We start from the raw sequence: 27,925 nt of genomic DNA, 5'->3' as shown, positions 1-27,925 counted from the left end.
TGGCTATTGCTACAAATATACCAGTGCTACTTAAGACCAAGACAAGGTTTTTTTTTTTTTTTTTTTTTTTTTTTTTTTAAGTTAGCATGGCTAAATCTGTTTTTTAAAAAAGTCATGGCTTATTTTCAGTCAAAAGTATTGTTTTGAAATCCACCCTAAAGACACAGACTACATCAGCTTAACGTGGATGTGATTTTTAATGAATGGTACATCCTATCCTAGCATTTTACATTCTAATATTGACATTGAATCAAGTTTAGAAACCAGCTAATATTCACACAAAAGCATTTAAATAACAGTGAATGATCATAAAAATAATTACAACTGCAAAGAAGTCTCCAGCATACACACATAAAAAAAAAGATAATAAATAATAACAGTATAATAAATTAAAAAAAAAAAAACAAGTGGAACAAAGTCGTGCATTTAAAGTTGGATTTTCTTTGCAGCAACAAGCCATGATCTTGCTTATTTTGGCCTTTTGACATGTATTATTTGCAAGCCATTGCAATCATGTTCAATTAGTTTATCCCTGCTATTCATAACAAAGTGAAATGTAGATGTATATGGTAGTTAAAAAAGATTTTAGAACACAGTAATGCCACATGATAATGAGCAACAATCAGAATCGATAGACATGAACAATCAATGCTTACTCAATGCCACATTCTTTTTTTTTTCTACGCATGTACTAAGTGCAATTCATTTTAAAGCAAGGGGGAAGGGTCACATTTTTAATGTGCATCAGTGAAGCATTGTGAAATCTGCATCGGCGTGGACAGAGTGTACCGAAAACATGTTTCAAGTCACAAAACCATAATCAAAAAACTCGTATGGCATGTAAAGGTCAGTAAATGGATACACAGTGAATCTGAGTGGATGTGAAGATGTGTGTGCATGTATGTGAAAGTATTAGTGAAGACCACTTGGATAGCACGTCTGTAAGAGTTCAAGATTCTGCTTTCTCTTTTTGTTTCTTGCTTTTCTTTAGAAAACAGGGGGCCTTGAACTTCTCTTTTTTTTCTTTGATGGAGATTTGGAAGGTGAGCCCTCTGGGGTGTTGCCTGCAGGCTTGTTGGACGGGGCAGTGGGCGGGACCGAGGGCGTGGTTTCCGAAGTGTCAGTGGTGGACAGCGCCTTCATTTGTTTTTCTAGCTCCTCCTGTTGTTTCTTTTCATCGCCTTTATCGTTCTGCACCACATCTGCGATTTTCCCATCTGTATTTGATTGTGATTTAAAAGAAAACGGAAAAGAAATAGTACAATACAAATAATAAAAAAAGAAAAGGAAAAACTAGTTAAGCATTGGTCAAGACGCAAAGGGTTGGAACAGAAGCAGCTGCTGTGACATTTCAGTTTTGGCCAACATGCTCATTCAAGTTGTGTGCAATGTCTTAGTTTCTATATACTCACTAGTGAGACAAGATCTCAGTACCAAACGATTGTCCTACGAATTATAATACAGGGACAGAGACAGACAGAGAAGCACAAAGGTGTGAAGACAGATGGAGGCTACAGTACAGAGCTGAAAATGTCACACATAAAAACAAAAACATGAAATGATAACACTGACACAGACTTGAACACAGACATCCCATGTTACTGTACATCACCCAAAAATGAAAATCTGCTGAGAATTTACTCACCCTCAGGTTGTCAAAGACGTAAATCAATTTGTTTTCTCAAAGGAGCAGATTTAGAGAAACATAGCATTATATCACTTGCTCACTAATGGATCCTCTGCAGTGAATGGGTGCCGTCAGAATGAGAGTCCGACAGCTGATAAAACATCATAGCAGTCCACATTACTCCAGTGACAACATCAATAAGATGTTTTTAACTTGAAACCATTGCTTTCAGCTAAAATGCCTAGTTAAAAGTTCAAAAAAAAAAAGTCTTGATGGATTCGTTTCTTGCAAATACGCAGATTTTCACTCCTTAATCGATGGACTGAGTTGTGTGGATTATTTTAATGTTTTTATCAGCTGTTTTGGACTCTCATTCTGACGGCACCCATTCACGCAACTGATGTAACACTAAATTTCTCCAAATCATGTTGTTTCAATATATGCATTTGAAACGACATGACAGAACGGTTATTTTTGGGCGAACTCTTCCTTTAATGGCATTATGTTTTCAGATACGAGATAATAAAAGCAATCTGTATTCATCTACTTGAGCCCATATTATTGTACAAAACAAACAATCACTATTTGTTATGTTTCTTTTAGTAACAGGGGTTGTCAACCAGAAGTTGATGATGCAACGCACAGATCAGCACGTGGGACCATAGCAGGTGTTTCTGCAGTATCATGTTCACATGCACAGGTAAAGTGAGTAAAGCACCACCGGGTCTCACCTGCCGGTGGGGTCTTTTTGGGGGAGGTAGTCGGGGAAACCCCCGTGTCATTGACCACCTCCTCCACACCTTTTTACACAACACCAGGGTCGGTGGAAGAAGAAGAGAGGAAACAGAAATAGAGGGAGATAAGGTGGAGGTGTACAGTGAGTAATAACCAGTGTTGGGGAGTTCTTTATTATAAATAGCAACAGTGTTAAACAAAAAGCAGTTTTTAGCAGTGTGGCAGTAGCTTAGCTGATTTCAGTTAATTTTTCCATTCAAGTCATCACTTAGTGTTCACAAAAGTTCCAGCATATGACTTAAATTCAGCAATTATTTAGTTAAAGGCTGCTGTTTATCACAGTTTTTATTCAGTGTTTATTTTATTAGTTCAAATGTAAATGTAATACACAAATTGAGTTATTGTTTTTGTACCAGAAAATTATAGCCAGAAAAAAAAAACATACACGACTATTCAAAAGTTTGGGGTCAGTAAGATATTTTTTGCTTTAATTAAGACTTTTACTCAACTAGGATACATTAAAATGCATCACAGTTTACACAAAAACATTAAGCAGAACAACACTGATAATAATAAGAAATGTTTCTTGAGCAAACAAATCAAATTAGCATATTAGAATGATTTCTGACAGTCCATGTGATACTGAAGACTGGAGCAATGATGCTGAAAATTCAGCTTTGTAATCACATGAATAAATTATATTTTAAACTTAGGACTGCAAATGATTAATCATGATTAATCACGATTAATCACATCCAAAATAAAAGTTTATATTATAAATACTCTTATAAATACACAAACATACATGTATAAATTTAAAAAAGTATTTATATGATATTTATATTAAAACAGAAAATGTTTAGTTTAAATCGGGGGAAAAAAAAAACAAAAAAAAACGCAATATTACTTATTTTACTATATTTTTGTCAAATAAATGTGTAAGAGTATATTCTTTCAAAAGCATTTTAAAAAAATCTTACTGGCCCCAAACTTTTGAAAAGAAATAGCAAGTTGCTTTAACTTACTATTGTAGTCTGCTTTTCCATCTCACCTATAGTTTAACTACTTTAAATTATTATAGTTCGTAGCTTGGTGAGTAACGTCCCCAACAGTGGTAATAACTGTAAAGGAGTTTTTGGATTTTAGTATGTGTAGGAAATTTGTCATGCTCAAAAAGACAGGAAACAGTGGAGAAAGATCAGTGCTCAGGTGCTGAACTATGAAGAAATGATGTTGCGACACAAAATTCAAGTTAGCAGTTTCTGGAAAGATACTGAAATTCAATTCAACTTTAATTCATTTATTTTCAAGGCACACTTCAAAGTATTAAAAATACATGCATTCTGTATCTCCCGAATTATATTAAATATATATATATTTTTAAATGTTAATTTGTAAGAAAAGATAATAAAAATAAGTTAAAACTCTGTTATTTAGTAGCAAAGTGACATGAAGTCAATATTTGTCTAAGGATGTGTACTGTATAAGGCAGTGGGTGTTTATTGAATTCTCTTCTTTAATCCAGTAAAATGTCAATACTTAGTCCAGAAATCAATGGGTTACAAAAAGAGAATGTGGGACTAAACTACATCTCGTCATCTCGTACCGTCCTGCTGGCCGTCCTGTTTGCGCTGCACCTCCTTGCGGTACTCCTCCAGCTCCTGATCCGTCAGCTCATTGAAGGGATTTGGAGTCTCCGGCTCTGGTGTGGGTGGAGGCTCCACAGCCTCGGGAGTCTGGAAGCGGATCAACCATGTTCACATAATGAGCACCAGCTCACAAGCAAAATACTTGGAACTTGACCAGTAAAAAACATTTACTACAGATATATATATGTATAGGTTATGATTTAAATATTTTAGAAATTAGAACTGCCTTACAAATGTCTAATTTCATATTGTGAAAAAAATATTTTTCTGTATTAGTAAACAGAAAATGTAAAACATACACATTTACAAAATAAGGTAAATAAAATCAATTTGTTAAACTAGAAAAAGTATAAATTTTTTCTCATTAAATGTATCTTATTTTAAGGACGTTTTTGTTTTATTTATTTATTTTTTTTCAAAACAAAAGAACCATATAGATAAAAAAAATATTCTTTTTGCAGTGTTGACATGCGTATAAGTGACCCTGGACCACAAAACCAATCATAAGTAGCACAGGTATATTTGTAGCAATAGCCAAAAATACATTGTATGGGTCAAAATGATAGTTTTTTGTCTTTCATGCCAAAAATCACTAGGATATTAAGTAAATATCATGTTCCATTAATGTTTGATTAGTAATATGCATGGTTAAGAACTTCATTTGGACAACTTTAAAGGTGATTTTCTCAATATTTAGATTTTTTTCAACCCTCAGATTCTAGATTTTCAAATAGTTATATCTCAGCCAAATATTGTCCTATGCTATTTATTCAGCTTTCAGAAAATGTACAAATCTCAGTTAAAAAAAAAATTTCAGATTCAGGGTCACATATATGAAATAAATGTCTTTATGTGATCTTACCGGTGGACTGTTGTCTGTGATGACGCTCGCTAACACCTGAGACTGAGGTCCGGCTGTTTTCATGTCCTGCCGATTCTGCTCCCTTATCTGAAATACAAATTTTTATCATGTTATCCTTCATAAAAGAGGATCCTACCAAATGTGATGCATAACTGTGTTTTACAGTTTAGCTTTGTGCATTTGCACAAGCTTGACCACTTAACAGAAAAAAGCCCTACTCTCTTTTAATGCATTTGCAAATTTTTGCATTAGTGCATGTAGACTCCTTCAATGATACCACTGCTCAGTGTTTGGCTTTCTGTTCAGCACATAACTAATGCAACAATTACAGGGTGCAAATGAAATTTATGTGTATTTATGCATATAATTTACATATTTATGAAAGATGCAGTATGTTCCATTCATTGTATCTAGTATGTTCTGCTTTCTCTGACTGAACAATGTTTTTTTTTTAGTAAATCATCTTTTCTCTGTTTCTCTCTTTAGATATGCTGATCTTTCTCCTCTCCTTGTAACAATTCCCTCCTCCCTTTACTGCCATCTTGTCCTGATGGTAAAACCGAAACTACATGCTGCAACACTTCTGTCACTACAAACACTGTTTCACACTGTTGGTGAGAGCCATTCTGTGCCATAATACTTGAAATCTGCTCTCAGTTTTGTTGATAGTTTGATCAGTCATGTGGCAGCAACTAATGATAGTAACTGATTATAATAACACATGTCTCTTAGATTACAATTTTAAAAAGAGAAAATAGTTATTTTAAATTATAATGATTTCATGTTTCACTGTATTCTTAATCAGCATTGGTAGTGCATTTGCTCAAAATGCATGTGTTGTTCTCTGTGGGATGCAAGAAATAATGCACAATTTGCCCTGAGTTCACGTTTTACATCAATAAAATCTGCAGTTTCAATACCCAATGAAAGAAAAGTTTACCGTACCTTATTTCTAGTCTCAAGTACCTCCTGTGGGTTGGTGAAGAGAGGGACAAACTGGTTTGGATTCTCTATCTTAATGGCCCGTCCACTGCCCTGTGTGATTTCCTCTGCCTTCTGCCACTAAAAGTGGAGAAATCAATACACATAGAATTCAACTGCTTGACTAAAAGCATGTCGATCATTCCAGGAAGGCAATCTGCTTTTAAAAAGCAGACAATTTAGGGGAAAATATGATAAGGAAATACGCAGCAGACACAAAAATAGCCAGCAGAGGGCAGTGCAAGCACTGCAGTGAGTTTTATGACAATAAAATATCTCCCCTGCATTGCAGAGAAGGAGAAAGGGAGGTGGGTAGAACATGGAAGAGAAGACAGCGAAACAGTAGTGCTCTCGCTGTGATGTAACAAATACGCCATTACTCTACCAATAATATCCTATGATTCACAGCAAGTCTATTTTCTGAACTACAACACACTCACAGGCTTACTCATTCAAAAATACAGCACTGAAATGATTCTGACAGCTACTGTCTTACATTTGCAGGGGTAAATGTGACTGAAGCTTTTGCAAAGCTCACTACGTAAGGCCAGGTTGTTGTTGGGACATTGCTATGTGGGTGTTTAGGGTGATTTCTAAGTTAAAGGAATAGGATAGCCAGAAATTAAAATTTGCCCTAAAGTGTTTCTTCACTGGAACAGGTTTGGAGAAATTTAGCATCACTTGCTCACAAATGGATCCTCTGCAGTGAATGGGTGCTGTCAGAATGAGAGTCTAAACAGCTGGTAAAAATCACATTATTCCACAAGTAATCCACACAACAAAGAAAAGCTGTGAGTTTTTAGGAAACAAATCTATCATAAACCAACATGTCTGGCATCCACAATATCGTCCACCATCATCTGTTTAAAACTGTTCTGGACTGTTTTGTCTCTTGATTTAAATAAGACAACATTTTTACTGGAGAAATTAATATTACGAATAGAGAAAGCAGTGGCTTGAAGTTTTTATTATTACAGATCTTTTCACTTTTGTTCGCTGATAGACAAAAATCATAGGGATATCATCTGGATTACTGTGATGTTATTATTAGCTGTTTGGACTCGCATTCTGACAGCACTCATTTACTGCAGAGCATCAATTGGTGAGTGATGTAATGCTAAATTTCTTCAAAACTGTTCAGATGAATAAACAAACTCATCTACATCTTGGAAATCAGCAAATTTTCATTTTTAGGTGAATTATTCTTGTAATATTCAGGCTAGGTAGCAGTGCTCAAATACTTAACCTTTATGTATGCACACATTTTAGTGGTCAATGCTAATAAAATCTCATTATTGAGTTATTAATAATCTAAAACATACTTATTTATGAAAATATAGGAACCCTACCCCTAACTTCTATTGTAATACAATATCACCCATACACAAGTTGATGTCAAAAGTTTACATACACCTTGCAGCATCTGCAAAATGGTACAAAATGCATGTTATTTTTTTTAATTTAGTACTGCCCTGAATAATATATTTCACATAAAAGATGTTTACATATAGTCCAAAAAAGAATAGCTGAATTCATAAAAACGTCCCCATTCAAAGGTTTACATACACTTGATACTTAATAACTGTATGATTTTGAGATCCATCTTTTCACACTGAGGACAACTGAGGGACTCATATGCAACTATTACAGAAGGTTCAAACACTCACTGATGCTTTAGGAGGAAACACGATACATTAAGAGCCAGGGGTGTAAACTTTTGAACAGAATGAAGATGTGTGCATTTTTCCTAAATATCTTTTTTTTTTTTAAATTTAGTACTGCCCTTCATAAGCACGGAAGATACTTGTTTACACGTTTCCCAAAAGACAAAATAAGTTCTATTTCTAATTTACCCTGATCTTCAAATTCCAAAAGTTTTCATCCCCCGGCTCTTAATGCATTGTGTTTCCTTCTGAAGCATTGAGCATTTAAACCTTCTGTAATAGCTCATTAACAACAGGTAACAACACAGTATTAACAATCAAGCTTATGTAAACTTTAAAATAGGGTCATTTTTATAAATTCAACTATTATTTTTACTTTTGGACTATTTGTAAACTTCTTTTATGTGAAATATCTTTTTCAGGTCAGTACTAAATAAAAAAATTACAAGCGGTTTGTATGATCCGTCTTATTTTGGTAAAATAATTAACATTTTGCAGATTCTGCAAAGTGCATGTAAACTTTTGACTTCAACTGTAAATCAAGTTTAGACAAGTAAATCTCTTTCACCGTAGTCCGAGGTCCTGGACTGGCCTGGTCCTGGCTGACTTTCTGATACACATTTGGGGTGTTCAGCCATCTAGTCTTCTGCTGTTGTCTCTGGGCATGGGGATGGAGACGGGGGTGAGGCTGAACCCCGTCCTCATGAAAAGAAAATGACGTAACGGTGGCAGGAACCTCCACCTCTCTCCTGGTTCTGGAGCGCTCCAGCAGCACTGGGAAACGGTAGGCGTATCCCGTACGGTAACCCTAAAGAACGATGATCAAATGTTCAAACGTCAATAGTAATAAAATCACAAAGAGGTATATTGCTCTGGTCTAGGTTAGATAAATTATATAGACTAACCAGATTGTCCAGCGTCCTCATTAATGCTTCAAACTCATGCTCTCCCAGCCTGCTCTTGTGCATGGGGCCGAAAGTGGATCCGGCCCAACCTACAGTGCCTGTGGCGACAGGCCTGTGAATGTTGCGGTCCAGCATGATTAGGTTTTGTTCCCCTCCAGCACTGCACAGTGCTGCCACCTGTCAGGAGAGCACAACACTGCAGCATGACTCAGTGTGGACAAACTGCATTCTGCAGATACACTTTAGCCAACAATACAACTATTCACACCCTCTACACTATTTTCACTTTTCACAATCCTCTATTGTCTTTCTCTCATGCTTCACACAACTTTTGACCAATGGATTTCCATGACTTTTCCATGAGCTTTCTAGCCATTTATGGAATGATTATACATTTTATACAGATTGCTGAGGCAGATTTTCAGTGATATGATTTAACAGTGATATGTACAAATTGCTTAAATTTGTAGATTTAAACATTGTACTTATCAGTATACAAATATTAGCAACAAGACCTTCAACTGACAGACTTACCCCATACTTTGCATTGCTATTTTAACTCTACACAATCATATCATATGCAGCTAATGAAATGTACTGTATAGCAGAGCAAGAACTAGAAAAACTAGAAAAATGTATACGTATAAATATTTATGTATAGAAATGTATAGAAATGTATAAATATTAAACTACTGTTCAAAAGTCTGTGGTCAGTAAGATTTTTTAAAAAAATTAATATTTTTATTCAACAAAGATACAATAAATTGATCAAAACTGACAGTAAAGACATTTTTTAATGTTAAAAAAGATGTCCATTTCAAATATATGCACATCAGCACATTATAATAATTTCTGAAGGATCACATGGCAGCTTTTCCATCAAAGGAATAAATTACATTTTAAAACATTAAAATAGAAAAAAGTTATTTTAAATTGTAATAATATTTTTGCAGTTTTTACTGCATTTTTAATAAAAATAAATGCAACCCTTAAAAACACCTTCAAAAACAAGTTTAGAAGGGTATATATGTTTACTATAAACATTTACATTATATACACATTTATATTTATACTACAAATAAGACTTTTCTGTGTTTCCGTTCAAGGACTCTTACCACTAGCATTCTCTCTCTTCACTCTGTCCTACTGTCCTACTAATCTACTCTTCTATATTTTTTCCTCATGGGAAAGATTGTGTTTTATTTATTTATTTATTTTTTGGCCTACCTGTACTTGACAGGCAGTCTGGATGTGGTAGATTGTGTAAAAGGCCTCCTCCACTGATTCTCCCAGTGCCACGATTCCATGGTTCCGCAATACCAGCACCTGTACAATAACAACTATAGTCAGGTAGATGCTTCCCAGTTCAAGAATGCTTCATCAACCCCTTTACGCCCTTGAGAGCCTCACATCATGTTCCGAAAGAACAGTATGTTTACTAGTCTGTATTATGTGATCTAACCTTGCATGTAGGGCCAAGGCTCTTCTGGAGTTCCACTCTGTCCTCTTCTTCCTCCATCACTCCATTATAGTCATAATAAGCTACCTCGCCCACCAGCAAAGCTTCATGGGATAGCGGTAGAAGGCCACATTTCATGGCTGACACCTACATGAAAAATGAATAGTGGTGAATTACAGGAGTCGATCAGTGCTATAATAATAAAATACACACTCTTTAAGATTAATAATAGAATGTATGAATGGAAAAGTGCTACTGTGCATTTTAAAACTTTAACAATCAACAATCTCAGGTTTGTATGTAATGAGCTTCTAAATAATACAATAATAACAATTCTTATTTTTAAAAATGGAATAATAAATATTTTTGCCATCAGACTGGAACTCAGATTAAACAAACACATTTAACAAAATAAAAAAAATCAAATAAATATTAGTCATTTATGTGCATGTATTTATCATTTATATTTCACAAACCTGGAGGATAAATATAAAATGAATAAATAAAAAAACACACTAATAAAATACAAGTTATTTACATGTTTCACAGACATGGGGTAAAACAAAATAATATAAAATAAATGAAATAAAATAAATAAACACTTAGATGCATAGTCTTATGTGTTTCGCAATGCTGGGGGGTAAAATAAATAAAATAAAATAAAATGCTAGTAATTTATGTGTTGCACAAACCTGGGTTATAATTAATGGATGGATGGATGGACGTAAAATCAATAAATTCATTAAACTAGAATTTAGTTATATAAAAATATGTAGTGCAAATTTTAAATATTAAATCTAAACGGAATTTGTTTCTATCAGGGACTCTGTAGAAAACAAAGCTCCACTGTAAGTTGCTGTTTCAGCAATGGGGACTTTTCTTAGTCAAACATGTGACGTACCGCAGCTGTGGCTGGAGTGTGGAGGTGCAGCAGGCAGCGTACGTCCGGTCGGGCTGAATAGATTGCAGAATGCAGGCTGAACGCAGACAGATCCACTCCCAGAGTAGTGCTGCCTTTCTCGACCACCTCCCCGAGAATATTTACCTTCACCTGGAGATCACAAAGATCACATGCCTCACTGAAGCTGTCATTAGAAAATATTAGAAATGATGGCATTATTTACTACTTTTCCATCAAGTTTTAATATATTTAAATATACATTTTATTAAAAATTATTTAATAATAATTCTAATATAGATTTATATTCAAATAGAAAAAGATTTAAATTAAATATAAAAATGAAAATACTTGCATTTTCCCTTCAGTATATCTGTGGACTACATTTTATCAGTTACAAAGTGACCATTTTGGATGTAGTACACATGCATAAAAATGAAAACAACTTCTATGCCTTATTTTTGCAACAATGTGCAAAATATGTCCAGAACATGCCGATTCTTTCAGTTTTATCAGCAAATAATACACACAATCTCAAACTATGACAGCACTCTTTTGTTCTAGTGACCTTCATTTGAATACTTCTGCTCAGTGAAAGGATATCATGGCGAGCCATGTGAGGAACCAGTTTGGTTAGTGTGTGTGTTTGCAGACAGAGTCTCACCAGACTAGAGGCAGTCACCTCCCCGTAGGCCAGACCATCCGGCAGCACAAGGAAATGTTCCTGTTCTTTACTAACACGCATCTGCAGAGAGAACGAGATGCTGTTATCTAAAGCAGCTCACAGTATGCTTACAGAAACAATCTCCCTAGAGCAACCTGTCTGTGGTTAAAGAGTTAGTTCATCATCACTTATTCATCCTCACATCCTAACAAAAAACTCTACAGATTTATATAAGATTGTCAGAGATTTTGATTTATATTTGTGTCAGCTTTCACAGAAAGCTATATCTGGACTAAGGCATACAAGTTTTATGGTGCGATCATGTTGTCTTAGCCACATTTGAATAAACTTGTAAAGGAACAAAAAAAATGAAAATTGCCTCATGATTTACTCACCCTCAAGCCATCATAGGTGTATATGACTTTATTCTTTCAGATGAATACAATTAGAGTTATATTAAAAAATGTCCTGGCTCTTCCAAGCTTTATAATGGCAGCAAATGGCTGCTGAGATTTTGAAGTCCAATAAAGTGTATCCATCCATCATGAAAAGTACTCCAAATGGCTCCAGGGGGTTAATAAAGGCCTTCTGAAGTGAATCAGTGTGTTTTTGTAAGAAAAATATCCATATTTAAAACTTTACAAATCATAATCTCTAGCTCCCGCTAACTGGTACGCACGTTCACAAGAGAGTGGCATTACAGCGGATGACGTAAGATGTAGGCATAGCATAAGCTCCAGTGAGAATATGCTAGTCTTGCGAGAACCAAGTTTTGTTTACAATAAGGGAAAACCAGTCTCCTCTTGGCTTATGTCAAAATCCTCCTTGGCTTATATCAAAAACATTTTTCTTTACAAATCCTTATCCACTGGTGTTTTGTTTTGCTCTCTCCACTCCGTTTCCGCTTTTGTCAGTTCTCACTGGAGCTTACAAAAGTGGAATGCCTTTATAAAGTTTTAAATATGGATTGTTTTTTTTTTTACACAAATGCATCGCTTTGCTTCAGGAGGCATTTATTAACCCCCGGAGCTGTGTGGAATGCTTTTTATGATAGATGGATGCACTTTATTGGACTTTAAAATCTCAGCAGCCATTCACCGCCATTATAAAGCTTGGAAGAGCCAGGGCATTTTTTAATATAACTCTGTTTGTATTTGTCTGAAAGAATAAAGTCATATACATATAGGATATTTTGAGGGTGAGTAAATCATTCGGTAATTTTCATTTTTGGGTGAACTCTCCCTTTAATTTCTCTGTTCCATGGAAGAAGAAAATCCCTTTCATTTTTGAGTGCACTGTCCCTTTAAGAGTTCTGATTTTCATACTTCTTGTGAAAAGCAAACCAGCAACCTTATTTATCAGACTTGCTCAAAGAAATCAGTTCCTATTAGGATAGGCTTTTTAAAAAAACACTCAAATCCTTATAGACTTAGCAAAGGAGAGACATGAGAGAATAAGCATGCTAAAGTAAATGCAGCAAAAATATTCAGTTTTTTAATCAGCTTAATGTGCCTCAGAAGTGACAGACCGGCAGCAGCGTGAAGTTATTTAAAGTGCACTATATGTGAACTTTTTTAGTATCATAAGCTTGAGTTACATAACAGTTTAAGACGAAACATACTATACACTACAGCTGAAAGGTTTGGATTTAGAAAGATTTCTTTTAAAAGAAATTCATAATTTTTTCAGCAAAGACATTAAATTGATCAAAAGTGACAGATAAAAACATTTGTCACAAAAGATTTCTACTTTAAATAAACACTGTTCTTTTAAACTTAATATTCATCAAAGAATCCTGAAAAGAAATGTGTCATGGTTTCTATAAATATATAAAGCAGCGCAACTGCTTTTAACATTGACATTAACAATAATAATGCTTCTTGAACAGCAAATCAGCATACTGTATTAGAATGATTTCTGAAGGATCATGTGACACTGAAGACTGGAGTAATGATGCTGAAAATTCAGCTTTGCATCACAGGAATAAATTACAGTTTAAATATATATTATATTTTTGATCAAATAAATGCTGCCTTGGTGAACATAAGAGACATCTTTCAAAAACATGTATTTTGAACCTTCATTACATTCTGTTTAATGAATCATGCTCTTAGATACAAGTTGTCGGATCAGTGAGCACTTTTCAGGATTCTTGGCATACTGACAGAAGGTTTTAAGGGTCATGCTTCCTTACTGTGAGGCACGTGTTGGCCAGCTGGGCCCATCCATACAGATCCACCAGACGGTGTACGCTAGCCAGCTTGCAGCGCATCAGTCTCTCCCCCTTCACCATGGAGCCCGGCTCCCATCCGTGCAGGTCGTTAATGGGGGTCACCATGGTAACGGCTGTACAGGCATGAGCAACACAAGTGTGCGTCAATGAAAGTCTCAGTCATGAAGGACTTTGCATTAAAAGAGCAGCACTACAGTTGTCTGTCTACAGCAGTTTAATTGGTATGACAGACATCAAGGTAATTTCACCTCAGAAGCTTTTTCATGATAAGACTGCATTTACTTTACATTTACAACTGAATTTACTTTATAGATTCAATTCATTAAGCTTGACGCTAAAGCTCCTCTTACTTGCAAGTGTCTGAATTGAAGAATAATGACATACAATATGTGACTAAATGTTTTATGAAACTCAATGGAAGCTTATTTTCATCACAGGAATGAAAAAAAAGTCTTAATAATAAGTCTTTTTAATCTCATAATTCTGACTTTTGTTCTTGCAAATCTGACGTCAAAAGGTTATACACCTTGCAGAATCTGCAAAATGTTAATTATTTTACTGAAATAAGAGCAATGATACAAAATGCATGCAAATTCTTTGGTTTTTCAGCATTTTTGTGTATCTGAACCCTTACCAGCAATGGCTGTATGATTTTGAGATCCTTCATTACACTGAGGACAACTGAGGGACTCATATACAACTATTACAGAAGGTTCAAACACTCACTGATGCTTCAGAAGGAAACACGATGCTTTAGGAGTCAGGGGTGTAAACTTTTGAACAGAATGAGGATGTGTACATTTTTCTAATGTTGCCTAATTTTTTTTCATTCAGTACTGCCCTTCAGAAGCTACGGTAGATAACTGCATGTTTCCCAGGAGACAAAAGTTAAATTTACCCTGATCTTCAAATTCAAAAAGTTTTCACCTCTTAATGTATCATGTTTCCTTCTGGAGCATCAGTGAGCATTTGAACCTTCTGTAATAGTTGCATATGAGTCCCTCAGTTGTCCTCAGTGTGAAAAGATGGATCTTAAAATCATACAGTCACTGTCAGAAAGGGTTCAAATATACAAAAATATTGAAGAACCAAAGAATTTATGGGACCTGAAGGATTTTTCCTGAAGAACAGCAGGCAGTTTAACTGTTCAGGGACAAACAAGGGACTTAAACAACTATCACTAAAAAAAACAAAAAAAAAAAACAACACTGTGGATCATCAGGTAACAACACAGTATTAAGAGTCAAGCGTATGTAAACTTTTGAACAGGGTCATTTTTTAAAATTCAACTATTATTTTCTCTTGTAGACTATATGTAAATGTCGTTTAAGTGAAATATCTTATTCAGGTCAGTACTAAATAAAAAATAATATGCATTTTGTATGATCCCTCTTATTTTGGTAGAATAATTAACTTTATGCAGATTCTGCAAGGTGTATGTAAACTCTTGACCTCAACTGTATATGAAATGTAGTGTAAGCACATCAGGCTTTATTTATGAAACAAGTAGAACAAACATCTGAGTAAATCATTTGTACAGTAAATCATTCCTAGGTAAATGACTGCATATGTTACGCACTGGATTGAGTGACGGGCAGCGAGGCAGGAGATCCGTGAGTGGCCATGAAGTCTGCAATCTGTCTGAGAGCCCACAGATTGGAGGAACTTCCTCCTTTCTTCATCTGCTCCTGAATCAACACATCCAGCTCCTCTCTAAAGGACTAAAACACACAAATAAGATTCAGTACTCAGTTACACAATGCACTAGTACACACAAATAAAGGAAAAAGCACAGAGCACGTGGGTGGTAAATAACCATGAATTTGTTTAGAAAGCAGCATTTTAGGGGAAAATTTAGGGTTGCCATTTTAAAATGTAACTGGTAACATTTCACTTAAATGGTCCATTGAAACGCAGTGTGATACATGAAAAAAAAAATAGAGTACTGTTCAAAAGTGTTCTTGAATGTTTTTTTAAAGCAGTCCCTTATGCATTAATTTAATAAAAAATAAAGTAAAAATAGTAAAATTGTGAAATATTATTACAATTTAAAAGAACTGTTTTATATTTTAATTTCTTTTAAAAAGTAATTTATTCCTGTGAAGGCAAAGCTGAATTTTCAACATTATTGCTTCAATCTTTAGCATCAAATGATTCTTTAGAAATCATTCTAATATACTGATTTGGTGCACAAGAAACATTTCTGGTAACACTTTACAATAAGGTTCATTAGTTAACATGAACTAAGAATAAACAATACTTCTACAGCAGTTATTAATCTTAATGTTAATTTCAGAATTTACTAATGCATTATTTAAATCACAAGTTGTGCATGTTAACATTAGTTAACAATGAACAACTGTATTTTTATTAACTAATATTAACAAAGATTACTAAATAGTGCAATAAATGTATTGTTCATTGCTCATTCATGTTAGTTAATACTTTAACTAATGATAACAAATGACACCTTATTATAAAGTGTTACCATACTTCTTATTGTTATTCATGTTAAAAACAGTTGTGCTGCTTAATATTTTTGTGGGAAACTGGAATACATGTTTTTAGAATTCAGAATTTCAGAAGAGCATTTAATAGAAATAATTTTCTGTAAAAATGTAAGTTTTTACTGTCACTTGCTAAATAAAAGTATTAATTTCTTACAAAAAAAACTTTTGAACAATTGTGTATTTTCCATAACTAATGTCAAAAAAACTTAACGTGTACAGTCATCAGATTAGCATTTTTATAAGAAAATATCTGTGCTTGCAATCTAGAAAAAAAAAAAACAGTATAAAAGCTTCATAGGTTTAGCTTTTAGGGTTTGTTAAATGTAAATGAAACACTGCATCAGAGTCTTCTTTCAAAGCCTTCTTTTACTTTTCTAAATGATAACCAACACATACAGTGACTGTCTTCAGTAAACATAGCTACAATACCAGTCAAAAGTTTTTGAACAGAAAGATTTTTAATGTTTTTGAAATAAGTCTCTTCTATTTGATCCAAAAGGCTGATCTTTGGACCTTTCTATTCATCAAAGAATCTTGAAAAAAAAAAAAAGTACTCAACTGCCTTAAATATTGATAATAATAAGAAATGTTTCTTGAACAGCAAATTAGCATATTAGAATGATAATAATGGTAATGATGCTGAAAATGCAGCTTTGATCACAGGAATAAATTACATTTTAAAATATATTAAAATAGAAAGCAATTATTTTAAATAGTAAAAATATATCACAATTTTACTGCTTTTGCTGTATTTTGGATCAAATAAATGCAGGCTTGGTGAGCAGAAGAGACTTCTTTTAAAAAAAAAACATTAAAAAGCTTACTGTTTAAAAACTTGACTGGTAGTGTATACATGGCTAAATATATATATATATATATATATATATATATATATATAATCTCAAAGTTCTTAACAAGTGTAACGTTAGTAAAACTAACAACAGACAGCTGAAATAATCTTCAGAAAGTCTGAATGGAGTTGAGTAGTTTGCGTTAAGCGGTTCAAGCTGAATTCACTGAAGAATGCTGAAGAACAGAAATTTCTAAGAAAGTTTTTGATAAACTCTAACTAGAATGTTTGAGGAATATCAATACACTTTTACCTTGTACGCTTTGTAATAAATATACAAAAATCAGAAAATGTTGTTTAAGCATTAAACAATGTCACATATTTAACAGTTCAATGCAGCACACACAAACACATTACAGCAAACATAAAACCCAGATAGAATAATCCATTTATGAACATACGGAAACAAACTGGAAGAATATTTGAGGTTCCAGTACAGTCCACAACAGAGAAAGAGAGAATTAATTGACCTCTTCAGTTCTGTCCTTCATTCAACACGTTCCCTCCATTCTGAGTGGTTTTTATTGTTTTGCAGCAACACCTAAAACTCCCTGCACTATCTATGTTTTCTCCTCCCCTGCTCTCTCTCTCTATCTCTGTCTCTATTTCTCTCTACAGCTGCAGCTGTCTGTGGTGATTCAGGGCAGATTATATCTGAGCTGTGGAGATAATCATATCTTTGGGAACCTAATGAGGGGGAAGGGGAGAGAGGACATAGGGATTGGAGGCAGGACATTAAAGGGTGGACAGAACAGCCGAATAAAAGGAGTCAAACTAATGCGGGTCCTCTGCGGATGGGAGATATGCCGTTTCAGTGAGCTTTCTGAAAGCCTATAGCAGCCACTTCAATGCTGGTTCACTTCTACAACCTCCCTTATAATTATATCATTCCCAACAGAGCACAAAAAGCAGGATACTAGAAGTAAAAACCTCATTCAGTTTCTCTGTAGAGAAATGTATCGATGGTGATAATGTATAATGTAGAATATTTAAAGATATTATATAATTAATGACTCTGAGTTAAAGGTTTTATATTAAACTGTAGTTTTGTAAATTCAATATGTACGTATATATATATATATATATATATATATATAAAATATAATATACACAGTACACACACATATATTATTATTTTTTAATATTTTGGCTGCGATTAATCGCGATTGATTGTTGCCAGCTCTAATAATATTTATTATTATCTATAATTAACTGCAAAGTACAATCTAATTAATCTGCTGCCAATTTTTTCAGTTTATTTTTTGTCGTGTTTACGTTTAAATATATTTTTTGCACATTCCTATATGCATATTGCATATCTACATTTTATAATGAAGCATAGAAAATATATTGCATATTGAAAAACACCTGCTCTGATTTCCTCAAAATAATAGTAATAATAATAATAATAATAATAATAATCATAGCAGTCATTTTTAAAAAATAATAAACAATAATTTACTAATATACTCAATTTTCTTCATATATTGAATACTGTATTAGTAAAAATATATTAATTATTTATTATCATCAAATATATAATGTTTATTATTATTTTTATTGTTAATTTCAAATGAAATTTGCAAAAATCTATTTAATTCACTTTTTTAAAAAAATCTTTCCTGTTTCTTTTTTCCCCATCATTTTTGTCTTTTTGTTCAGATTTTCATGCTACTTTTACTCTGAATTTTAATTTAGTGATTTCTCTCAAAAGTGGCTGGTTTTTTTTTTTCATGAACCCCAATGGAAAACATCAGTGGGAAAAAAGCTTCGAAAATCAAAGCTGCTGAAAAAGTAGATGATCAGCGTTGCGCTCTTTTAGCCCACAAGGCTATAAACACAAATCTGAGTCAAATATATGAGCTCCACTCATTAGCACACACATTATTACTCACAGGGCTTTGCAGGAGACTGGAAACTCGTTTCTTGAGGCTGCTGGACGGCGTTGACTGCTGGGGAGACTGGATCATTTCTCCCTCCAGACACTCCCCGTCTACAGGACTGTGCTGGACCGGAGTCCCTTTAGGGGTGGGAGTTCTACTCATCTTCCTTTTCCCAGTATGGAACAGAGAAGAAGGGGATAGAAAGAAAACAGAGAAAAAGGAAAGGATAGGCAAAGCAGGACCAGGCGAGATAGCTGGATGGGGAGCAAGCAAAAAAGAATATATGAATACAAGAATAAAACAATATGTAAATTAGTCAGTTATAATCTTGGAGTTATGTTAATGAAAGACCCCCCTTGCACATAATAGAACAGTTTTATTTTACATATATGTGTATATAAGGACATGTTCACGTATTAATAATACACACACGTGTATATGCACACAGGCAGGCCTGCAAATGCTAGATAAGTGTTTCTGCACACCACACCCAAAGTCATGTGGGGGCCGCACTAACTGTCATATATCCAAACACACAGCGTAAGTAGTGCTGACAGCAATATATATACACAGTAGTTCTTTATGTGCATTAGCAAATCTGATCGATTAGTTTGTTTCTTTGAAGAAATTGCATTTAGAGAGGTCTTTCAGATTAATGACTAAAAGTGACTAGAGCGAGGATATTGCTGTTACGGGATGTATAACAGATGATTGATGGCACGTAATCTAAGCCTGAATATCTTTCATTTCTCAATATTTTTTACTCCTATTCACATATGGCAAAAAATGAGCAGAAAAATCACCTGAACTGAACATACAACCACGTCTGAATTTTTCTATTACAATCAACCTCACACCTCATATTTTCACCTGCTGGATGATAAAACAGGCAAAAATAAAATATAATTAAATAAAACTTTAATATATATATATATATATATATATATATATATATAATATTATATTATATATATACACAATTATTTTGTTATGAGTGTTTTGGCTTATTGCTAAATGTGTATATATATTGTCACGGGGGCGGAGCAAAGCGACAGACACAGTGGGCGTGACGTCAGGCCTCGGAGAGGCTTTTATTAAACAATAAAACAAAGTGTCCAAAAAGGGGGAAAAAAGTGTCCAAAACAAAAGGGGGATCTGGTGTCCTCGAAGTGACGGGGTTCCGTGAAGGAGGGGTAGTGTTCCAAAAGGGAAGGGTCCAGGTAAGGGGCGGAGTCCGGCGGCCGCACGCGCTCCCCGCTCAGGTCCGGGGTGCGAGGGGCGGCGGCTTCTCTAGCGGCATCGTCCTCCTCCACCTACGCGGCGCTTCTGGGGGATAACACGGCCCGGCATCCTGGCCCGTCAGCCGTTACGGGTGCGGTCCTCATCCGGACCCGCGGGGTCCGGCAACTCGTCCTGCGGCGCTGGTTCCCTCTTCACCCCTTCCTGGACCCACGAGGACACCAGCGTGCATGCACGGGGAAGAGACCGGTCTCCTGAGGAGAGGCGCGCTCGGCATTTTAACAGCGGCGGTGATGAGGCTTCATTCACATCAGGTGTGCCTCATCACACGCCGCCAGACCTGGATGTTTCGGCGCCCCTCCTCCTCCCACACGCCCACTCCCGTCGGGAGCCTGGTGAAGGGCGGCGATTACCGACGGGGTGCAGCTGACAATAAGGGGGGGAGGCAGTCGACTCGTCACAATATATAGCTGCAAGCAACCCCCAAAGGGGCTGTAGTGCAGTGCAGAGCAGGAAGAGCAAAAACAGCAGAACTTGAATGAATGAACGAACATGAAGAATGGCCAGTATATATACTTCAGACGTATATATGTGAATGAACAACATATGAACAGAAGTTCAGACAAGAACGAACACAGAATGTATAAAAAAACATACAAGCTACTAACCAAGTAGCATGCTAAGATTACTTTAACCTCATAGCCAAGTGCCCTATTAGAAAGAATGGCAACTGGTTAGCATGCTAACCAATTAGCAGCTAACTAGCATAAGTCAGCAAACACAGGCACAGTCTACTTTGGAGAGGTATCTCTCTACAATCTGTTCACTCATTTCTGTGTGGCTTGGTCCAAAGATCATATGACCAGATTTTGGACAAAACTGGGCAAAATTTGTAGAAGGAGTAGCGAAAAAAATGTTTTTCCATTTACTTCAATACGGTGGACAGACACACGATGGAAAATGACAAATTAGAATCAGCATAATCCAGGGAATGAAATGATAGAAAAACAAAATTTGGGCAATTTTTTCTAAAGTTATAAGCGTTTTTGCAAAAATATTTATATCTCAGAAACGCTAGCTGGCGCTGTGTTCAAACTGCTCAGACACCAATTTTTGTGCAGATATGTCAAATGGTTCAAAAGATATTGCGATTTATGACAAATTTCAAAAAGGCAGACACATGGTTCAGCTGATCCTGATCCACAGATTCGGCATGATCCAAAGAATCCATAGACACCAACATCATGATTTTCTGACCAACTGCTCAAAAGTTATAAGGAAAAAAAGCCATTTTTCATATCTCATGATCCAAAAGCGGCGTTGTTCCCAAATTTGGCATGGACCCTCAGATCATAGTGTTGATGAAGCATCCCAAGTTTCATTTCGACTGATCAAAGTTTGGCTGAGATACAGCCTCTAAATCAATTTCGGGCTGACCCCAGTTAAGCTCGGAAAAATAATACCTCTCTCAAAATAAATATTAAGCAGACATATAATAATCCACACCAGTGTACAGAGGTTTACAGGAGTATTCTGTTGTTAATTAGATGGAAAAAACCCCCCCAAAAAAAAAAACACTGATGTGGCAAACTATCAGAACCGAACCGAAAACCGTGGTTAAAAACCGAGGTACGGATTGAACAGTGGACTAACTGTATTTTTGCATCCCTATATATACATAAGCATGTAAAATACAGCACAGATCCAAAGCGCCTGCGTTAATGCATTTGCAATCACAGTATCTTTGTCTGACATGGGCTCAGGTGCTCTGGGACCCCCACTAAGAGGTCCTCTCTCTGGGGAGACTCTATAATGAGTGGGGCCCCTTTGGATCCAGACACCAAACTGGCGCCGCCCTGTGCTGTTCCTGGATCAGTTTCAAGCACAGCCTTCTACTCTAGTGGATCCAAATTAATCATGTCCGTAACAGCGATCCATCCTAGCAGTTTAATCTGAAAGACACTCACAAACTCGTCCAGCTCTGGATTCGGCTACAGCAGGATTTTGATGTCAAGCTGAATGGAAGACATGTACATGGGCCTGTTACGTATTGATCGGTCTGAAACAGAGCTTTCCTGACCGGATGAGGGCTTTCTCCCCCACTGAGAGACCTTAATGCTTTAGGAAGTGGGGAGAGAGCTAGAAGTATATAATGGTTAAAGTGATGTTGGATTGATTTTAGACGAATCTTATAATTAAGTTAATGTGTGGTTCTGGGTGCATTCACTTCTGCATAATGCACTGAGAACTCTGTGACCCACAACAACCAAAAATGCAAGCGTGATTTTTAAACAAATCATGAAGTGGAACATAATGCATTTTCATCAAAGAATAAAAATGCAATTTCTATGCGAGTTTAGCCTTGTTTGAAGTTTTAATCCCACTCTTTCTGGCTGTGTTCCCAATTCCATACTAAATCCAAACACAACGCAGGGATTTTTATTTCTCTGTATGACCATTTTCTGGTCTTACAGAGCAAGATAGTTGCACAAAATTGTGTACAGATTTGTCAAAGTCATTTTCATGATTAAATTTATTTTTTAATATGACAGCATGATCCTCTAAATGTGACCCTGGACCACAAAACCAGTCATAAGGGTCAATTGAGATTTATGCATCATCTGAAAGCTGAGTAAATAAGCTTTCCATTGTTGTATGTTTTGTTAGGATAGAACAATATTTGATCGAGATATAACTTGATATATGGAATCTGAGGGCGCAAAAAAAAAAAAAAATCAAAATATTGAGAAAATCGCCTTTAAAGTTGTCCAAATTAAGTTCTTAATAATGCATATCACTAATCAAAAATTAAGTTTTGATATATTTACAGTAGGAATTTTTACAAAATATCTTCATGGAACATGATCTTTATCTAATTTCCTAATGATTTTTGGCATAAAAGAAAAATCTGTATTTTTGACCCATACAATGTATTTTTGGCTATTGCTACGAATATACTGTGCTACTTAAGACTGGTTTTGTGGTCCAGGGTCACAAATGGCACTAATAATAATAATAATACACATTTACTTTTCAACTTTCTCTCTTTGCATACATTAAAGCAACTGTAGTTTCAACTTGAAGTTTCAGCATCATTCTGATTGTACACTGAATTCTAATAATTCTTTTGTATCTTTCTCACAGTCCCTTCCAAACGTCTGCTCTGGGAGTAAGTAAGTTTTGGCGGATTGTTTTCAGGTACAGCTATCCACTGTAATGTATTTACAACAGCGAATTCTACTCACTTAACGATGGAAGCCCGTTTGCGCCAGTGAATAAAAATGAAAAAAAGTTTATTGTGTCATTTTATCTCGCAATTCTGACTTTTTCTCAGAATTGCATAATGTAAACTTGCAATTGCGAGTTAAGTCGGAACTGTGTGATATAAACTCACAATTCTGACGCTTTTCTGAGAATTGCATGATATAAGCTCCCAATTCTGACTTTTTTCACCAGAATTTCGTGATATAAACTGACAATTCTGACTTTTTTCTCAGAATTTTGTGATATAAACTCACAATTCTGACCTTTTTCTCAGATTTTTGATATGAATTCACAATTCTGCCTTTTCTTAGAATTACGAGAGATAAAATGACAATTTGGACTTTTCTTGTAATTGCAAATTTATATCTCGCAATTCTGACTTTTTTTTTCAGAATTGTGAAATATAAACTCGCAATTGCGAGTTATAAAGTCCAGTTTTGAGGGGAAAAAAGACTGATATGTTCTCAGAAATGCGAGTTTATACTTCACAATTCTGCCTTAATAACTTGCAGTTGCATGTTGTAAACTCAGAATTGTGAGACTCGCAATTCTAAGGAAAAAGTCAGAATTGTTAGTTTATATCTCAGACTTTATTTCTTTGAATTGACACTTTATTTCACAGAAGTGCGACTTTGTCTCACAATTCTAACTTTATAACTTGCAATTGCAAGTATATTTCACACAATTCTGATGTTATTTCTCAGAACTGCAAGTTTATATCTTATTATGCGATTCTGTGAAAAAAATGTCAGAATTGCAAGATTTAAACTCGCAATTGCAAGAAAAAGTCTTTTGTGAGATAAGTGGCAATAACTTTTTTAAACTTTTATTCAGTAGCAAAAACAGCTTTCCATACTTAACTGTAGGGGGCTCCAAAGACACAATAAATCAAAGTACATACAGTTGCTTTAAAAGAGAGGCAGTCAACATTACAAAGCATGCTAAAATTACTTAAATGTATTTTTAAAATATTTTAGATCAAGGTCTCTGTGGTTTGTGAAGGGACTTTAGGGCTTTTGTGACCTGATGAAAACCTAAATAATTAAATAAAAATGCTAAATTAACTTATTTTAAAATAAATACAAATAAAACAGTAAAACAAACAAAGATATTATATTTGTTTGCCTACATGTCATTAACCATTAACTGGCATCTAACTCTCAGAAAAAAGGTGTGAAAGTTGACAACCTTATAAAAAGTGCTAGTATTTACCATTTAGGCACTAAATATATTTACGTGAGGTACTAATATGTGTTGTTTGGTTAAATAATGTACAAAGGTATACCTTTGGAAATGGTAATTTTATTGTTAAATATAATTTGTGAATAAAAAAAAAATACTGCGGTTATTGTGTCATTTTATCTTACAATTCTGAGATACAAACTCACAATTCTGAATTTTTTCTCAGATTTGATAAACAGAACATGATTCAGATTTTTGGTAAAGGGGTCATCGGATGCTAAGTTCACTTTTACATGTTGTTTGAACATTAATGTGTGTTGGCAGTGTATGTACAAATCTACCCTATAATGATAAAAATCTAGCAGTGGTTTTTAATTAACCTGTAAAAATAATATTCCCTTTTTCAAACTGAGCCATTCTCAGATGCCTGTCGTTGTGGTGTCACACCAACAGAGGGCGCTCCCACAATAGTTGATTGACATGAGCGTCTTACCTCAGATCAATTGTAACAGTCCAACCTCCATGTTTTAATGCCGGAGCAGGGATGTAAGTTAGACAAGAATTAAGTGATTGAGGTGTTGTGTTGATGGATACAATAATGAATGTAATGGTCGTCATTTACTCCCGACATCTGAGCTGCTGAAGATGCAGTGGATTACGTTTGTTTGTGAATGGAATGCGCCTCCCGATCTACATATATCCGTCTATGTCCGCGCAAATTATTCGTGATCCAGCTTCACTTACAGCAGAAGTGAGTATATAAGGTTTTTTTTTTTTTAATGAATCTTTGCGATCGCCTTTCCTAATAATATGCTAGTTAGCAAGTTTAGCGGCTACACGCGGCTAAAGTAAACAGGCTGGTCATTCCACAGAGAGAAGAGAGGGGCGGGATGAGCAGAGCTCATTTGCATTTAAAGCAGCATCGACCAGAATGGGATGATTTTTGCAGAGCTGATTTTGGCAAGGTAAAAAGGGTGTTGTTTTACATTACCAGAGAATTTTTAACAAAAGTATATTGCAGACTTTTCATTAAGACCCTAAAGAATCATATCAACTTGTGGAAAATGGGCATCCGTTGACCCCTTTAAATATAATTAAATACGTCAAATATAATTTACATTCACAAAATCTCAGGGAGGATTTAATATTTTAGGTCAGAGGGGTTTGATTGACAAAAAAGTTTGGGAGTCCTTGTTTTAGCCTATAGAATAAAGGTTTTAATCTTTAACTTTGTTAAAATCTTTATAGAAACAAGGATAGACCTAAAGGCATCTTTACAATGGCAAATTAAGGTAGCTCTGTGCTAAAGACAATGCCGTATAAAAGCTAGACAACATTATGCCTGCTCAAACCCACATCAGCCTCTAGTATCAAAAGTATAAAATTGCAATTGCTGTATAAATGTATTTATGCCATCTATGAGCAGCATTAGACTGTATATGTAAAGACACCTAAATACCACTTCAGAGGTGCTTCTGCGCCACCTCTTAAGTGTAAATTTGCCTATTACATATTCACATCCCCCTCAATACTATTTCCCCCCCAAATGCTTTTCAAATCATTCCATTACCCCTGCAGCTGAACCTCCTGAAAAAAACCATCAAATTTAATGAATACATTATGATAATATCCATTAAGTCTTGATTCACAAGAAGATAATTAAAAAGAAAAGTAGTCAGCCAACCCTAATAAAAGAAGGTCATTTCATTATGGTCTAGACTATTTGGCATAAGTATTAGGATTTTAGGAGCGCTGGAGATTGAGAGGGGCAGTGCCCCTTCTCTTTCTCTCTAGGGCTCATGTTCCAGGGGAAAAGACTCATGTGTCACGCCCACCTCTTCCACAGCAAAACAACACCCTCTGAACTGCTACGAAAGGGGCTGATGTAACAGATGGTGACAAAAGCAGCATTTTAACTGATGGGATGATACTAAAAAGGCATAATGGAGTCATCCATTAATTGATAAAGTATTATTAAACATGCCGTGTCGGTTCTTTTGTGCAGTAGCCGGTGCTGGCGCGGTGGGGCCTGTACGCGGCTGCCTAGCAACAACATGAGCCCCGCTGCATCAGCACCAGCAGCGCGGAGCTCAGCCTCCGGGCATCGGTTCAAGAGTCCGCTCTGGAAGAATTCGCGGCATGGCGCGTTACAAAGCATAAAACAAAACACCACAAACTATACAATCGAGCTTTTGACAGTGGACAAGGCACTCCAACATGAGGGGTAAAAAACAGAAAATAGGTTTCCAGTCACAAGAGCCAATATCATGGCGTCTGAAAGTTAAAGTATCATGCCTTCGTACAAAATAATAATAGCATTGAGTTAATGCATGAACATGTAGGCTATATTTAAACTATTTTAATTAACACAATCTAATTGCATTTTATCCAGTGCTACAGTGAGTTCAACCTCTGTACTCTTTCTGATCATGGTGTATGATGAATCTTGTATTATATTCGTGCACTCATATCATGGCATTCCAGAATCACATAAGCAGTGCTTGTCACCATGAAGGTGATGGATGCGTGGAGTCCAAAATTCCTTCATGTTCATGCACTGATTAAATCTTTAGAAAACTCGGGTATTAAAATAGTGATGAAAATTTGAAACGAGGTAAGAGATGCTTACCTTACAACATCCTCTCCTCTTTGTCCTTTCCGCACACAGTCGTCCTATGAATCTGCAACGCAATGTGTCAAAACAGCCGCGTCCACCTAGCAATCGACAATTAGGCTTGTTTTCCCAGTATGAATGGTATTGTTTTGGGTCTATGTTTTCCTCCGCATCCCCTCCGTTTTTTGACGTTTATTGCAGGCTGGACCAGCCCACGACCACGCCTGCCAGATTCATGACCTCCCCACTGTCTACATCCACATTCTGCGAGTATTTTCACGGGAGAGCCTTGAGTTTGCTCGACTGTAGTGGAAAAATACTGGCACACGTGTATAAAACGAAGACAGTCGGAAGGTTTTTCCACCTCGGAGGAGGGAATAGCGTGGATTTATCGGAGCGCAGATGATTATTCTGGATGCCTTTTCATGCTGAATGATGCAGCTGCGGATTAAAGACGCGGCCACTGGCGCCACATGCTGGTGGTCTTCTGATATTACAAGGAGCAACTGAGTGGAAAAACTCCCGCTTTTTCCTGATAATTTTCCCACCCTTTTGTGATCAAAGATGTTAATATATTTCTTTCTTTAGTCGAAAAGAAATTCTATTTTTTGGGAGAAACATTCCAGGATTTTTCTCTAAATAGCGGACTTCAATGGGGACCAACGAGTTAAAGGTCCAAACTGCAGTTTCAAAACTGCTTCAAAGG

General features: G+C 35.6%; 1 protein-coding gene across 1 annotated transcript; it reads right to left on the bottom strand.

Moving 5' to 3' along the window:
• Positions 1-178: 178 nt before the first annotated feature.
• Positions 179-27,666, bottom strand: add2 (adducin 2 (beta)). Its single transcript, XM_051110301.1, is given in 16 exon segments — positions 179-1,012; positions 1,015-1,217; positions 2,359-2,427; positions 3,969-4,098; positions 4,874-4,960; positions 5,819-5,935; positions 8,087-8,326; positions 8,424-8,600; positions 9,651-9,749; positions 9,886-10,029; positions 10,784-10,933; positions 11,445-11,525; positions 13,639-13,790; positions 15,257-15,398; positions 18,933-19,174; positions 27,235-27,666. Coding segments are annotated over 15 exon segments (2,004 nt in total). The 5' UTR covers positions 19,083-19,174; positions 27,235-27,666; the 3' UTR covers positions 179-949.
• Positions 27,667-27,925: the final 259 nt, after the last annotated feature.

This window comes from Labeo rohita, chromosome 5, assembly GCF_022985175.1.
Source record: "Labeo rohita strain BAU-BD-2019 chromosome 5, IGBB_LRoh.1.0, whole genome shotgun sequence".
Classification (NCBI taxonomy): domain Eukaryota; kingdom Metazoa; phylum Chordata; class Actinopteri; order Cypriniformes; family Cyprinidae; genus Labeo; species Labeo rohita.
Note: the sequence above shows the minus strand (reverse complement) of the source record. Positions and strands in the feature narration are given on the sequence as shown.